The sequence below is a fragment of the Egretta garzetta genome, unplaced genomic scaffold (assembly GCF_000687185.1).
Source record: "Egretta garzetta isolate BGI_Z169 unplaced genomic scaffold, ASM68718v1 scaffold152, whole genome shotgun sequence".
Classification (NCBI taxonomy): domain Eukaryota; kingdom Metazoa; phylum Chordata; class Aves; order Pelecaniformes; family Ardeidae; genus Egretta; species Egretta garzetta.
The window spans coordinates 1,631,485-1,648,948 of NW_009259037.1; the positions used below are offsets into that span (position 1 = coordinate 1,631,485).

The 17,464-nt window shown below is 42.0% G+C and overlaps 1 protein-coding gene across 1 annotated transcript in view; it reads right to left on the reverse strand.

Moving 5' to 3' along the window:
• Nucleotides 1-17,464, reverse strand: part of DOCK1 (dedicator of cytokinesis 1) — a 316,870-nt gene that overhangs the window by 127,961 nt on the left and 171,445 nt on the right. Inside the window, exons 28-29 of the mRNA XM_035890418.1 lie at nt 15,552-15,653; nt 8,755-8,849 (exon numbers count right to left, since the gene is read on the reverse strand). Coding sequence (XP_035746311.1) covers nt 8,755-8,849; nt 15,552-15,653 — 197 coding nt within the window. The remainder of the gene's footprint in view (nt 1-8,754; nt 8,850-15,551; nt 15,654-17,464) is intronic.

A 17,464-nucleotide genomic window follows, 5' to 3' on the forward strand; every position in this document is an offset into this window, starting at 1 on the left:
CCTCTCCCTGCCCTGTGACAACTGGGGGCCGGTGCCCCTCGTCCCAGCGCCCCTTCCCTGGGAGCAGAGCCTGACCCCCCCAGCTCCCCCCTCCTCTCAGGCAGTTGTAGGCAGCGATGAGGGCTCCCCTCAGCTGCTCCTCCTAAGTCTTGTGCTCCAGACCCCTCACCTCAAAATGTCTTGAAAGGATTAAATCTGCCACCACTCAAAGAAGGACAACCAGTTTTGGGTGGGTTTTTTTTTTGTTTTGTTTTTCTTTTTTGTTTTTTTTTTTTTTTTATTGCCAGGTCTAAACCCTAGGACTGCCTTGCTACTTAAAACTTTGCAAGGAGCCAAAAATAGCAAGGCCTTGTAACAGAAGAAGAAAAAAAAAATATCTCAAAAACCCCCCTTAGTTCACTTTCCCCCCCTTTCATATATTAAACTTGAACGCAAGAACACCAGCGGTTGGGATCGTATCATCCCTGTGCATTTCTTTCTGGTTCAGGAGGAGATGTTCCCTAGCACACCGTGCTTTTCTTTAAAGTCAGTGTAATTTTCTTGTGGCAAATAAAAGGTTGACGTGTCAGGGAAAATATCAGAAATATTTTGAGAGGGCATTAACTACTAGTGAGCAATGAACATGTGCATATTAGTCTAACGCTCCACAGTGATATTTTTGAAGCGAGCACTGAATAAGGATCATTCTTTCCCCAGCAAAATTAAATGCACCATCTCCCTTGTGCTTTAGGATGAAATGCACCGCCAACAGCCTTCACCTGATTTTATGGCATGGTAGGGAGGTCTACATTCCCAGGAGGACAGCAAATCCCATCCACGCTTTAGGGACGGAAAACTAGGTTTGGCAAGGGACAAACATAACAAGCAGAGTCACAGCGGATGCTCGGCAGAGTCACCCGGCCCAAGCCCACCTTCCTCGCTGCAGGATGCCTTCACCAGAAAAACCAAACACACGTCTTCAAACATATGAAACCCATAATTTAGACTATAGGATAATGATTAAGACGGTAGCTATAGGATAATGATTAAGACGGTATTTTAGTACTTTATTCCACCTCTAGACCCCAAAAGGGATCAATCACGATACAACTAGACAGGGGAGCACTCGGCAAAGCAGCAGATGGTTTTGGGGGGGCTGGTAGGGGGCTGCAACATCTCATGTGTACACCCCCAACGTCGGCAGCTTCACCGGCGCAAAGGCTGCTACACAACTTCTCTGGTGTAAGTGATCAGAGATTACAGAAATAAAGGAGAAAAAAAAATGGATCCATTAAATCCAGTAGACTGCCAAAAACCCAACTGGTCATCAAGTCTCACGGCAGCGCTGTTACCAACACACCATGCGTGTGCCAGGCACAACGTTTCCAACTCATAACGGCTGGGACAAGACAAGCGGCTACGGGGGACGCTTCCTTCCCTCCCGCTACGGAAACCATCAAGGGAAAAGAGCGCCAGATGTAGCACACTCCGTCAACGACCCTCAGCCTTTTGAATAAGAAGAAAACCCCTGTGTTATTTTAAACATAGCCAAGTACATTAATTTTATTCCCAGGTCCAGTTAATTTGACAGGTACAACACTAAACCAAAAATCCTGCAAGGTCTTTCCTGAAAAGGTCAGTCCGTTACGCAACCAGGTTTTATGGACAGCAAAAAAATTCCCTCCGTGCACAGAAACTGTATCTTTATATAACATATCAATGTGCATTCATCTATTTTATTTAAAGACCAAACTTTGGGGCACCCAAGTTAATTTTGAAAACTGGCTCCTGAACATGCTACATGCTTTGAAAATTTTTATCCTCAATCTATATACGTGGCAAATAGTGGCAGGATTTTCTACACAGAGAAATGTTCGGCACTAAAGAAAAACAAAATTGATCCCATTTGAAGTCTTATTTCATTCCATCCCTAAATAAGATTATTTTATTGTTCAGGTTGCATGTCTGGACTTTTAAACTCTTCAAATAAGAAAGCACAGAGTCCTATAGGAAATGTATTAATAGTCAGGAAAAGTAGCACCGATTCCTTCTAATCAAAGCTTTTCCTACTGTTCAGACTGTTCTTGAAACAACGTATCCCTTCTCTCCCTAAAAATATAATTGCATTTCAAACACTGTCTTCATCACAATATCCTATTTGGAAATGTAAAACAGTTACCACATTCCATAACAACACATATCAAGTAAATATTTTAATGATCAGCGCCCCAGTTATAATTGCAAGCTTTCAAGTCACGTCGACTAATAAACCCTTTGAACGTGGTATTTATGCAGGCTTGAACACGGTACATACACGGGGTCTTGGAAAACGCAGCAATGATTTCAAAGGGGTTTTGTGCTTCCTCCCCCTACCCCAGGTGTCTGGTATTACTTATCATAGAATCATAGAATGTTTTGGGTTGGAAGGGACCCCTAGAGGTCATCATCACCTACTTGATAGTCCGTAAAACTACACTGCCTTCCTGCGTTTTCTGTAGCTTTCTATCCAGGATCTCTGTCATCCTTCCGGACTATTTTCCCCTTTGGGGCAAACCACACCTCCACCCACCAGTAGCTTGGGATGGATTTTAAATGAGAGCTTCTGCTCTTGCACCGAATTTGACAGATGCGACTCAACTGGTCAATTATGCAAGTGCCAAGAGCCCATTTTCATACATTTATTAAACACGTTACTGTTTTTGTCTCTATATGCCTCTATAAAGCTTAGCAGAATACTGCAATTAAGACAAATTTCAACAATCCAACCCCCAATTTCATTTTGATTTCGGCTACTTGTCAGTAAGAATAACTCTCAGGCAATGGAAGCCTGTGCTACATTTTAAGGCTTGCAGTTCTGCAAAACTTGCCCCAGTTCATAACCACTTCAGTGTTTGCACACTATTGATGGACAGTCCCATACGTAGCTGAAGTTAATTCTGAACGCGCAGTATAGATCTGACAGGTACTGCTATGACAACGACGGAGCACAGCAGCCTACATTTCCCTGGAAGCTCCAAAAATAAACACGTATAAGCCACCCCGGCAACAGTGAAAAGGTACATGTTTACCAGGCGGGTCTCCCTGATCCTTCTTCCTCCTCTTTGCAAGGTTTTTGGTGGGGTTTTTTTTGTTGTTGTTGTTGTTTTTCACATGGGAAAGTTTATTAAGATTCTGGACCAGGTTTTCAGGAGGAAACACACCTCCACCCACCTGCAAAGCCAACGCAGCGCTAGTGGGGAGCAGGCAGCACCCGCCAGATTCCCTCCACAAGGCAAGATAGATTTCCTCTGGAAAAAAAACAAAATATGTAGGCGCAAGAAACCTCATTCTCCCTGAGAAGCATCTCATCCCTTTTTCTCCGACTTCAAAAGGCAAAATAACCAGGTATTTTATGCAAATGTGGACATTAGACACACAAAAAAATAGAACAGAAAACATCAAATTCATTTTTCATAGGCAACTCAGCTTCCACTGGAACAGCTGCAGATGAAAGTACTAGCTACAAATTAATATATCATAAGGTCTACCAAAGGAACTGATTGTCTCAAATGCCAAAAGTAAGACCAAAGTCTGAATTATTTTCGTTTACAAAAACGTAGAGAGGAACTGTTTTCATGTTCCGAGTTATGCGTTTAAGAGGAACCGAAGTTTAGCTTGTCAGCTTACGACAAAAGTTAAAACCAATTTCTAAAACATTTCTGAATCATTTCTCAACATGATCTAGAAGGGAAAAACGTAAACAGTACAAAACCCCTGCTTTTTTAAAAAACTCCTTTTACAGTTAAAGCTCTTCGAGTGTGTTTTCCTGCAGGAGACGCCTGGAGTGAAGCCTCTGCCTCCGAAGCTCTCCTCATCCCTATCCCGAAACACCTGAAAACCTCCTGACTCCTTGCGGCTATTAAATCCCGCTATCGAAGTTTATCGCAGCGACCTGCGTGACAGAAATACCAGGGTGGCTGAAGATCAGGCCTAAATTTCCTTATCAAGCATCTGCCAGATTGCTACAAAGTGGCTGTCGCAGGAGCTGGCGACGCAGCCGATGAAAACTCTTCATCTAGTGATATTATGCCTTTACTGTAATAAAAATAACTCTTCCCAAAAATACAGACACATATAAACCTTACACCAGATGTGACTTAAAGGTGCCTAAGTTCCTTAAACAGAAATATTAGCAATTTCCAACAGCAACATTTAAAACCACAAGCAGCATTTTCTTTTGAAGTTGCTCATCCTTACTTCATCCTAAGGATGAAGTAAGCTCATCCTTATTTTTAGGCACCATGGTTATGAGTACATTTAGTAACTACTTACCAGGCATAAAAATTCCCGTTGAAAAAGAAAGCCCAACAGATGAAAAGCTACGTAAATTTAAGCTAGACGTAATCCTAGCGTAGTCCAACATGGAGGAATAGCACTGAGCGACGGATACCCATGGAAACACGGCGCAAGGCAGGTGGTGGAACAGAAAAAGGCAGGGGATTCCCTGCCCGGAGCCCCGAGCACAGCGTGGGTCTCCAGCAAAGCACAAAGCTTCACCAAACTGATGCTGTGGACCCCGCAGCCACGCCGCTACCCACAGTTTTGAAGCAAACCTCCCAGTCCCAGCCCAGCATCCACCATCCAATACAGAGTGACAGGGCTCAGATGAGCCTCTGGAGATCACACAGTCTATTCCCTTTTTCCCTAAATTATAACCGGCATCTTAACAGATGCTTGTCAAACTGTTTTTAAATACCTCTGCTGCTGGAGACTTCACAACGCCCCGAGCAATCCACCGCAGAGCTCACTGCTAGACTATTTCCCCCAGCCTCAAACCTGAATGTTCCCCGCGACGCTTTACGACTGATACTCATGCAACTCAAGGTGGCTACGCAAAGGCCATTCCCATCGGCTCCGCTGCAAAATTTGATGTATCTGAAGACCCCTTCCTCTCTTTCTGCCCCACTGCCTTCTCTCTTCTTTAGGTTCTCCTGAAAACAATGGCCATTCCAAGACAATATACAGATGAAGACTTAATTATGAAATACTATTTGGATATTCTTTTCCATCAACCACCCCTAGAAGTACTGTGCCAGTAGGTATTGGCCTTTAGTCTTCCACTTTTTGGTTTAAACAGCATCTCTTGCTCTTCTCCTAGAAGTAGCTGTTTCAATCGTAACATGCTATGGTCTATTATTCATCTCTGTCATCCTGTCATCAATGATTTTTCCATCTCTGCCGCCTGGATATTTTTGTTTACTGCAAACCGGCAGCTGATCTGGACCAAAATTTGACAGCGAAATGAAAAGCCATAGCATCAGTTTGAATTGTCTTTTACAACTTACATTGACCAGCACCTGATGAACCCTATGCTGCAACGACCCTGTCCCACCATGGCCGATCCACAGCCAGTGAAGCAATGCTGCCCTGAACGTACTGGTGGCAAACCACATGAAACTGGTCACACTCGAAACCTTGGACTCTTAATTAACAAATTGCTTTGCTAAAACAATAGACTCTGGGTTTAAATTAATTAAATTAGAGAAGTCAGGAAATAGAATGTTAAGTGGCACATCTAAGAGCAAAAAATAACAATTATCTCATTAGATATGAAGATTTTTGTGTTCGTTTCATCACGATAGGTGGTAACACGGCGTGACTATCTGTGTTGTTGAAACAAAGGCATGGGGAACATAATCCTGTGCACGGCAGAGCACACTGCAGGGATAGGAGAGAGAGGGGACCCTGAGGTTTCAACGCACTGTACCAAAACCACGTGCACAAACTATACAGAATGGGAGCAATTTCTGTTACCATTAATGAGCATGCAAATATTTATGCATACAGGAATCCTACTAGTAAAGTAAGGTTGAGAGAATCACAGAATCCTAGAATGTTTTGGGTGGGAAGGGACCCCCAGAGGTCACCCAGCCCAACCCCCCTGCAGGAGCAGGGACACCTTGAACCACATCAGGTTGCTCACAGCCCCGGCCAACCTGGCCTGGAATGGTCCCAGGGATGGGGCCTCCACCCCCTCTCGGGGCAACCCCTGCCAGGCTTTCACCACCCTCACTGCAAAGAATTTCTGCCTTAGATCCAGTCTAAACCCACCCTGCTTCAGTTTAAAGCCATCCCCCCTTGTCCTGTCCCAGCTGGCCCTACTAAAAAGCTTGTCCCCCCCTTTCCTCTGGGCCCCCTTGAAGCCCTGACCGGCCGCACTCAGCTCTGCCCGCAGCCTTCTCTTCTCCAGGCTGAACACCCCCAACTCTCCCAGCCTGGCCTCAGAGCAGAGGGGCTCCAGCCCTCGGAGCATTTTAGTAGCCCTCCTCTGGCCCCGCTCCAACAGCTCCATGTCCTTCCTGAAGCACAGTACTAGTTTTTAACTCAATGTGTATTTGCAAATACCCCCTGTAACACAGTCCTTCACACACGTTTTTCTATTTCCCCTCTTCCCCCATACGTACCACTATCTCAGCCAGAATATTTTAATCCACCATTAACTATCTGGAAGCAAACCACTGGTCCCACGTCCCGTACAACAGTGGTACCACCAGCGTGTCAGGAGGTCTCCCTGCCACACACTGAGGGAGCTTGGAGGTCTGACTTCCAGCTTGCTGTATTTTTCCCCCCCCCCTTTGTTTCACACTACCAGATATATTTCACACAAGAAAATGAGGATTTTTTTTTTTTTTTAAACTATATCCAAACATTCTGGCTGTAGTTAAAAATTAGCTCACTTCATTTGGCTTACGGCACAGATGTGCCAACAGGAGAGCTTCACGAGCATAACAAAATGGCACAACCTGAGTTATTTCTACTGAGAGGATGTGGTAGCTTTAAGAGACAGAATTTGTTCTTGTCATTTTTCCTAGTTTTCTTCAATAAAAGTTTATAGGGGTGAAAATACATGGACCAGCTGGACAAAAAGGTATTTTACAATGCAGCTTTCTGGGTTTGGAAACCACGTTAGCTTCGACAGGACAAACGAGAAGCACTCAAATCAAGTCAGAGGCATTTACAAACGAGCTGGTGTAATGAAAATGAACTTGTAAATTAGAGATGAACAACCCCCTTTAGCACTTCCGCACATATTCATCAACGCCAGGAAGACTCGAAAAATGTTTCTGTTTTTAACTTTAAATGCTACTCAAATATTCTTCGGGTACTGAGGTTATTCAGTAAGAATCAAAGATCTGAACACAACCCTTTTCTGCCTCTTCAGGATTTAATGTTCAGCGTGGGAAAAGGACAAGATGATTTTTAAAGATCAGAAAATCAAAGCCCCTACCCTAACTGCGGACCTCTGCATCACATTTGGACATTTTCAGAGTGAGGAACTGCCTGGTAAGAACATGTTTGTGCTTTAAAGAAAAGACGTTGGAGAGGGAAAGGCTCTTTCTATGACCATAATTCCATGGTTTTAAAAAAAAAAATTGAGGTCAAATTTCCACCCAAACAAACACTGAGAGGTCATTGGGCAATATGGCGAAGGTAATACAAGGAATACCCATCATCTTTATACCTGGGGGAAGAGCCGGCGCAACATCGTTCACACCACCGTAAGTGCCGCGTGACCAGTTAAGTGGCATTAATAGCGTCCAAACACAGACCTTCCCAATCATATTTCCCCTCTCAAAAAATATTCAGCAAAGCACAGAGGTGTTCTCCTGTTTGAAAGGATGCCGGGTAACATACGCTGCGAGGGTTTCCAAAGCACCTGCAAAACGACTCTCAAGACAGTTGGAGTTCTTGAAGCAAAACCGCTCTCAAAATTAAGAAAAAAAAAAAGAGAAACCCAAGAGGCTTTAGATCTTCCTCATCAGCTAATCTCAAAGGGCTCTTCATTTAAACCAGCAGGTGCTTCGCAAGCTGCAGCCAGGCAGAAGGGTGCGTCCATAACCAACGGGTGTACCTCAAAAGACGGCTGCATCTCCTAATTCGTATTTATTAAGAACGGATTTTATTAGGCAGTTAAGGAGACTTTCAGAAGCCAAGATTAAAGCTACGGTGCATTTTTATAACGAGAGCTGAAACCATGGTTCAGGATTTTATATAAGTAAACACTGACAACTTTATAGCCATGGTAGCTACCAGGAAGCACCGAAGAGATTTCTCCAGGCAACCAGTAAATATAATGGTTTTTCCTTACACTTTCATCACAGTACACATAAAAGCATTTGACACACTTAATAAATGTCACAAACACAAAATATTGCACAAAGGCATGCTAAATAACGACAGTGCTGCAATTATTGAGGAAAAAAAAAAGGGGGGGGATTAGAAACTTTTGCAGCCGCTCTCTTCACTACTGGGCTGACAGAACCTGGGTTTAAGATGCCCTTTCAATTCTTTCTTGTTAACACCACTGAAAGTGTTCCAGAACATATAACTCCATGTCAGAATATGATAGCCACTAGTTTTTGAGGTAATATGCAAAACATACCATTTATCCCCAAAGGAATACATTCAGTTATTGTAAGACATGCATAGATCCCTACTGCAACTGCAGTATGTTCCAAAATTGTGGTTCTCTGAATGATGCCACCCTTAATTCACGGCAGACTCCAAGAGCCCCAAAAGCGGCCACTAAAACACTGCCCTGCAATCTCCAAAGCCAATTTTAAAATAATTATTTGCATCAGAGAAGGGGGGGAAAAAAAAAAAAAAAACCAAAACCAACCCAACCCACCCTAGCTGCCGCATTGTGTTTTACTGTTTCCAAGCAACACTGTTGTTTCAGATCAAACACGAGAGAGCCATCTCAGAAAGCTACAGTGCTTTTTCCTCTGTACTTACTTATTCTGCATCATGTTCATTATAACCCAGTCGAAGGGATAGACGTTCTTCCCAATGAGATTCTTGAACATGATGAATGTTTCCATCAGAAAATCCTAAAAGAAGAGAAAATATTTGGAAATGACTGCTCTTCTGGATTCAAAAAATACATACAAGTGATAGCGTCAGTTATTAATGACTACATTCAAAAGGTGTCTTACTGTTCCGCTTAATAAAAAAGCCATTATTCATATACAACATCCATAAATTCCACTAAGGCATGCTTATGTATGAAGTTATAATTTCTGAAGATTGTAAGATTTATGTACACTAGCAATCCTACGTCGAAAACAACCCATGACTCGGGAACAAGCACTGCTTTGCCAGAACTTCTTTGCTATACCACAGCAAGGTCTCCCGGCCCCTTCTTGTGCAGCGCGTATTGCAGCGAACGCGCCACGCCACACGCCTGGCGTATGTTGGAAGGTTCTTAAAAAGCATATTGGCACGTGGAAAGAGAAAAAACCCAAAGATACTAATTTTAATCTTACGATTACACTAAAAAGAACCTCCCTGGAGTCAGTTGATGAGTTTTCCCTCCCCTTACGAACACCTTCCTGAAATTTTCTCTTGCCTGAAATCAAGATCATCCATTTATTAAAAAGCACATGCTCTAGCTTAAACTCAAACCCAGAGTCGGGTAAGCGTGGTGGTGCACGTTACCCCCAACGGTTTGGCCATCCTGAAACTAGGAGAGAAACTCTCCCTAAAGCAGTAATTGCTTCTGCCCGTGAAAACCAGACCCAGAACAAAGGTAATTTAGTAGCATAAACCAATTTATTTCTACAAAATCTACACAAACATCTCTTTGGAATGGAAACCTCATGTACTTGACCACGTAAATCATCTTCTACACTTTGGGAATCTATAATTGCTATCTAATGATTGATGAATATCAAATGCTTAGAGAAAGGTAAAGGGGGAAAAAAAAAGAACTTAATTCAGAAAGTTCTTGATCCACTTTGCACAGAGATAAAAATGAACTTTTACTCCAAGGTTAGAATGCTTTTCCTTTGCTACAGCTTCTCAGTAATGGTATTTATCTTGTCTATCTTTAAAATGTCAAATGCCTACCAAAAAAACCCCAAAATGTTACGTTCACTGGACTTTTAACTAAGGCTGTTCTTAAGTAACCTTTTCAGTGAGAAACAAACACGAAGTTACTGCTCTCCCAAGTATTTCTTCGTGTGTGAGAGCCAGGCCCTTCGCCGCATTTTATCTTTTGATTTGTTGTTCTGTTAAGATGTTTTTCCTGGCTCAGAAATTCACAGTCGGTGGGGAGCAGGGAGCTGCAGAGATCCTGAGGACACAACAGCGAGATCGCAGAATGCCGTGAATTTTCATGCTGCCATGTAGCACAGCACAAGGGTTCCTTCGGGATGCTCTGCATCCTGGCTCCTGGTACCCAAGGAGACACCCAGGCCAAAGAGGGCCAACAAAGCATCAGCAGCCACAAAAGACACATTTTAAGCAAAAAATATGTTATACTAGTAAAGTAACTCCTCTGTTATTCCACCATACCAAAAATCACTCCCAACACCATCAGGAAGGATGTTTTGACATTAACAGGATTGAGATAAAATTCGGAACTGCTCGTGGTTAATGAGATGTTGCTGTTGCGTAAGGCAAAATTCATCCCAGGCACACACTCCGCTAGCTCAGTAAAATGTGTCTTCATTTAAGAGATCAAACTGCGTACTTTACTGCTCATTTTTCATGCATTTTTGGTGAAAGAGTTACATAATTTCTAATAATCACGTTGCATATTTTGCTGCCCAAGCATTGCACAGGACTTCATTGGAGCATGTGCTTGGTTTGGGTTTTTTTTTTCCCTTTTTACAGCTGCAGGTATTAAGTGATTTTCTCAACGCTTCTTACCAATGCTGCTTCACAGCTCAATAGTTGAAATGTTAGCGGAAGTGGCACCATGGGCAGGGTCATCACCTAGCCAAGAGGGCAGATTTGAGCTCACTGGTCTTCCCCCCGCCCCCTTAATATTTTATGAATACAGATATAAAACTTCCCTGATTTCTTGGAGCAAACTCCACCTTCCACTTTATGTGGCACCGATTTCAGCTCTTGAGCCTCCACACACTTTGCTGACCAAGCTGCACATGACGGTGGACGAGTTCTCATTCACCTTGTTGATGCCTCACGTTCGTTACTGATCCTGGAGGCCGTGCCACCAATGATCTGACCTACTTTGCTGATTCAGCTCTACATCTTAATCTACTGATATTTACATTCCAAGAGTCCTACTTTCACACAGGTACTTTAAATAATGCTCTGTAACAACTAATCTAATTATTAATTAAATTAAAAGCTGAGGCTTGCCTGTATTTTATGTATTTGTGATATTGCGCTCTTTTCTATTTTATCTTTCTTATAGAAGAGCAAACGGTTTCTATGAATTCACCTCATATTTTGAGCAAAACCCAGCTTTTTTTGGCAAGGTTGGGAGTGGAAGGGGAAGCTATCAGCAATTGCTGTGCTGCTGTAGACCCTCCTTGTTTTCAGTATACTTAGAAGCAGAACAAATTGTTCTGAACATTAAAAAAAACCTGATTAAAACCTGTACTAAAGGAGCAGTGGCTGCAACTCCTGATCTCTCTCCAACTCTAAATAGAAATCCTATTTAATATCCCAAGGAAGGAAAATTCACAATAGATGGGACCCCTTCACAACTCCCATCCGATTACAGAAAGAAAACAGGGTAAGCCCAGCCCTGTGACTGGGCAGACAGTGACGGAGGAGGCTTAGACAATTCCATCCCCCCGGACCGCTGAGCATCACACCCGCATCGCCATTTATATATTCACAACCTGGATTTCAAAGAGGTTCTTTGATAAATTCTCAAGCTTAATAAACAGAACTAGCTAAACCACGTAGGAACTCAATATGAAAAACACTTTAGGCCAAGTTGAAGAAAATTTCAGCTTTGCCGAGTCCTGAAGCACAGCAGTCCCAAGTGAAATAAGCTCAGCTACAGCTTTTCAGGACAACAGCTTAACCTCCGCTGAGCTCCACCATGGCGGTTGTCTCTGGAAAGCCACTCACCACCACCATGGGTGGCTCTGGGGGGGCTGCCTCTGCAGGGTCCCACCACCACGGGCATCCCCTGCGACTCTTACGTCCCGTCCCGCAAAGAGTTGTCTGCTTAAGCCATCCAAGGACCCGCTCACATCAACAGTTAGGCAAAGCTCGACGGGAAAGGATGTACAGCACTCACCAATGCACGTACTCACGGTAAAAGCCAAAGTCTAGGAGTGCAAAATATTAAAGAGGGAGAAGATCAACAACCTGATCTGGTTAAAGGTGTCCCTGCTCACTGCAGGGGGGTTGGGCTGGGTGACCTCTAGGGGTCCCTTCCAACCCAAAACATTCTATGATTCTCTAAGAAAATGGAGGTGCAGAAAATTGTAATCTAAACTACCCTGTGGAGTTCGTCTTACTTCACCGATTCAGGATGTTGTCTCAAATGCCTTTAGGGAGGAATACTTCTGAGATACTCCACATGGCAAAACATTAACATATATTGCTTTGTCAACTACTACCATATATGCCTCAACTGAATATAAATTTTACCAAGGAAAAAAAAGGGAGAGGATAGTTTGTCCCAGAAATAACCTCACTGATCTCGGATGATGTTTCATCTCAGGATGATAGCAGGCTTGACAGTAAGAAATTCCTCTTTGAACAGAGATACCTTAATGAACCTAAACAATATATTCTGCAGGGAGACACCAGACTGGTTTTATTGCATTCCACCTCATCTTTTCTAAGATTTTTGAGGCCAAGTAAGACTATTACAATAATCTAAAACTGACACCTACATAACACAGGCCATAAAGCTTCCTCTAGGAGTTCCAGCACTGGGCTTATAACTTCTGATTGAGAAGAAAGATTTAAGGGTCTCCAGTGGTGAAGATGCAACCACAGCTTCACTTAAGTTCCCCCTTTTTCTTGTAAATTTTTTTTCCAAGAAAAACCTATTCATTTCTGTTTGAGTTTATCTAGTACGACTTAAATCACCGCTTCTCTATGCCTTTGCAATTCTCCTACCCTGTGGTAGGAGGTGCAGGTATCACCTTCATATGGAGGGATGTTGGGTTTGAATGAAAACGCTTCCGGATCTAAGCTCTAATGGGCGACTCAAAGGGCACTGGCTCAAAAAATCGTCAGATTAAAAAGAAATGGAAAAAAGCATGAAAGTTAAACAAAGAAGTAGAGAAGGGCTTTTCTTCCACCCAACCCATACAGTCCCAAGGACTGTACACAACAGTACAGTTCAGTAGCACCCCACCGCTGAAGGCAGAAAGGAAAAGTCCTAAGAAGGAACACGGGCAAACTTGAACTGCAGCAGCGATACCGGGAAAGGAGGCGATGCTCCCGAGAGCTTCACGGGGCATCATTTCTGATGGCGAAATATAAAATACTGAACAACATATGGGTTCCAAATTAACAACGAAATCTCATCTACAAAGAAATACTGCCGAGACCAGTAACCTCCCATTTGGTTCTCACTGAAAAGGTTAGGCAAGCCTTTCTCTTAAACAGAGGAACTGGGTTGGTATCTTCACCCTTTTGTTCTAAATGATGACTCAGTTCTATTTGTGTTAAAAAAAAAAAAAAAGCAGTTTACGCACTGTAGTTCCCTTTTACCACAGGATTAACAATATATTGCCATCATACCTCCACACCTGCATTTATATTACTCCTATTTTAAAGTCAGGTTAAGGTAGCATTATCTCCCATTAACATTACCCATTTAATGTTTTACCAGGTTGCTATATATTTCATTTCCCACTAACATATATTACGATTTAATCAACAACAATATTAAAACATTAAAAAGGTACACTTTAATTAAAGATACAAAAAGCATTACAGCAACTAAGTTTAGCTTAGCGTATCTGCTAATACGAACCACAGTCAAGTGGCGTAAGAGTGGAAAACAAGCAGTCTAACAGCACACATGCTGACAGAAAACAGGATTTTAACAGTCCAGTCCAGAGCAATTCCAGCTATACAACCCAAGAACATTCAGAAAGGGAGGAATATACAGAGAGGCAAGGCCAAAAAAAAAAAAAAAAAAAGATTCTTCATGTATCCCAGTGCACTACTCCGCATGTAAAGCAAACACTTAAACCAAGCAATTATAAATAGACCACTTTCCAAATTTCAAATACATAATCACCCCCTTGTTTTCACCAAGGAAGATCTGACCTACAGAACCACCTTTCAGACAATTTAGACCAAAAATGCGAGACTTCAAAATAAACACTTTTACCACCATTAGAATAATCACAGATTTCCTAACCAATATTTTTCTCTCTGCATTCATTACATGTTTTAAGAGCAAACTCCTGCTACCTTTTTCCATGTAAAACCCTGTAATCAGTCTGCCTTTTCCAGAGCCAAATGGTTTCCACCTCTTCAAAAGTACAGAAATATTTGGCTCAATTAACCTTAACACTCCTGTCTTTTCTGTGTGCTAAAACCATTTTTTTCCACTCCTCTAGCTACATTTAGCTTGGGAATGTTTTGTTATTAGCAAAAAACCAACTGAAGAGAACTACCCATAGAACTCTGAGATCCCAAAGCAGAGTAACTGGGAAGGAACCCTTTCCATACCATGATGCCCACCTGCAGTCCTTCGCAGCTAGACTTTGCCTTCACTCTCTTGAATCACCAGCTTTGTACTTGAATAATGCCCGATCTGGGACAAACAGACCAAGCACCAGAGGCTTTAGCACCTTATCGGAAATCTGGGACAGGGCAAAAGAGCTCAAATCGTGCAGAATATAAGCAGAAGGAAGAAGAAGATGACAGAAAGGAAAATGGGGAAGTCCAAACATAAAGAAATTACACAAAGACAAGCCCCTGGGTCTTGTTATGTTGGGTCTGGAAGGAAGAAGGGAACCTAAATAAAGGCCAAAAGGGCACCCTGAAGATGAAAACACAGGTGAAAGCTGTCTGAAGCACCTACCAGAATCCCCAGGACCAGAGTGGGTAATGCAATACAGCTGATTGGGCTTTAGGTCATCTGCTAATTGATGGATCTCAGCCAACAACTTTGGTAGCTACTTTGCAGCCTGCACTTGCCATATGGCAATGATAGTTTCAGGTCATTAGAGAGTTCTCTCCTTAGCTATAAACTCTCTTCTATTATGCTCTAATTAAGTTGCGTTGTTCGCTTAGGCTACCAAACGACTCTGAGAAAACAAATTTCAATTATTATTGCTTATTTAACAACTAAGGGCATCTTTAAGGTTAAAATGTTTTGTATAAAATGCAAAGTGAGTGGATCTGTAAGTAAAAGCTATTTAAACAAATGAAATCGGGACATCCGGAAGATTTAACGCTGGAAGTTCCTGTACTCAAGATAGCTTTTTTTTTTTTTCCCTTCTCTCCTTAAACAAACCAGATTTTTAGTAATGGCTCAGCATTACTATTTCCTAATGCGTTCTTTTAATTGCCTTAAATCCACTCTCTCGGTGCTTGCTTTTTAAAACACTGAACAGCTCCAGAGACGAGCTGTTCTCCTGGGTGTGGCAGGAAGGTTAATCTTGTCCTTTGCAAATTCAGAAAATGTCTAAGTCACAGTGCTTTATCAATTATTTTTATATTAAATATGTATCATCAAATACATTTTGTTTACATTTCACAACTCTTATTTAACAAACAGCAACAAGAAAAAAAAAACCAAACAGAAGCCAAACCCGCTCAGGAACTGATAAAACATGTTATAAACTTACCACAACATCTGACCTCATCTTTCCAAAAGTCTTGATTAAATGAGCGTAGTGATAGTCCTCCATTTGCCTTAAAATGGCAGTCATGCATGCAACAAAACTCCCCTATCCAAAACAAAAGGAGAAACAAATCAATTCTTTAAGACAGGCCAACACAGCACTTGCTACCAAAACGTAATATTGCTAGAGAGCACCACGTAATACAGTGGATATAATTCGATCATTTAAATTCATTAATGGCTATGCAAAACTCTGTCACAAAAAGAAAACAACATCTTGAAAGCTTTCTAATACCAATTTCATGGGTTTATCACCATCTCCACCAAAGATTTTGTAACATATTCTTCATATAAAAACTGCTCGGGCATTAAAGGATTTGGAAGGTAATAAACACCACTCCTAAAAATATCACACAATATCAGGATTTACATTTGGGAAGTCGATACTTTGCTCAAGGAAGAAATCTCTTAAAAATAATTATATTGAGCATCACAGTTAAACCCCAAGTTTTAATTTCATTGAGCGCTGTTTTCAGATACTGCGATGCTTAAAAAAACCAACCCAAACCCCAGTAACCTCCATAAAAACAGAATAGCAGTACCAAACATCTCTCTCTCAAACCATGGAAAAAGTAAAATATGCCAAAAAAAAAAAAAAAAAGGTTTAGTCTTTCCTGCTGGCACGTGGAAGTATCGTAGTAACACCTCAGACCCACTCCTACGGCTATTAGATGTTCCGATCCCATCAATGACTCCTCTGCTTCTCCATCCTCCTTCTCTCACTATCTGTTAAAAACCTGCCGACTGATGACTGTACCCTCCACACCTTTTCTGGTCTTTAATGAAGAAAAAAATGCTGGAAAAAACCAGCAGAATTGCTCAGAAAACAGATTATTCTCTGTATGGTTTGAATAAATTGTAATCTCCCCTTTCTGTGCCATTTTCAAGGTTATCCGATGCCATGCACAGCCTGACAGAACACTCCGGAATTTTCTTCCTAAGCACAGGGTTTTTATTGTTACCTTTAAGATCTGCATTACTTTCAGTTTAAAAACATTCATTTTTACATCAGCCCAAGTAATTGAGATCAAATGCAAAATGACGCCAGGTTATCTGTGTGTGTCATGAGCCCACTTATTTACAGTCCAATCCCCCAACCTCCACCAGATAAGCACTCCTCAAATCTCCTATGTAACGGAGTTGAGATCTAAACCCCTCCATAACTGATTTTGTCCGTGCGAGAGCAATATTTTTTCTACACAACGCAAAGGCACCCGACGAGAGTTCTTAGGCATACGCAAACGGCATGAATATGAAAGGGCACGGCCACCCGAGCTGCTGTTCCATGACATCAAAAGAACTTTATAACAAACGACGACAAGAATAGAAGCTCTAGCGGTACAAAGATAATGTTTACTACTATGAAATGTAAATAAGACGGCGTCATCTCAAAACTCTCGAAACGTTAATTGTCAAAACACCGGATAACAAGCGCCCAACATAACAGACACTGTAAAAGGGCTTATGCCTGCAAGAAAGCATTCAATAGCCCACATTCGGTCCTATTTCCCCTAATGATGTCATCAATCAAAGTGATGTTTCCTTCCTAGTCAGAAGTATAAATTTTTTAAATTGGCTGCTTAAGACTAGGCTGCAGATGCAATTCAGCCCCATCGCGTCACGTAAGGTTCTGCAGATGGTGCATAAGCGCTCAGGAGAGCTGAAGATGAACTTAGTTTTGCTCATGGTATCTTTTTTATAGACACTCACTTAAAGAATCTGTAAAGGATCTGTGCAGTCCGTTGCTTTGCAAACACACAGAATCACAGAATCAGAATTGTTTAGGTTGGAAAAGCCCTTTTAGATCATCAGGCCCAACCGTTCCCCTACCTCTGCCATCCCACCCCCAAACCCCGG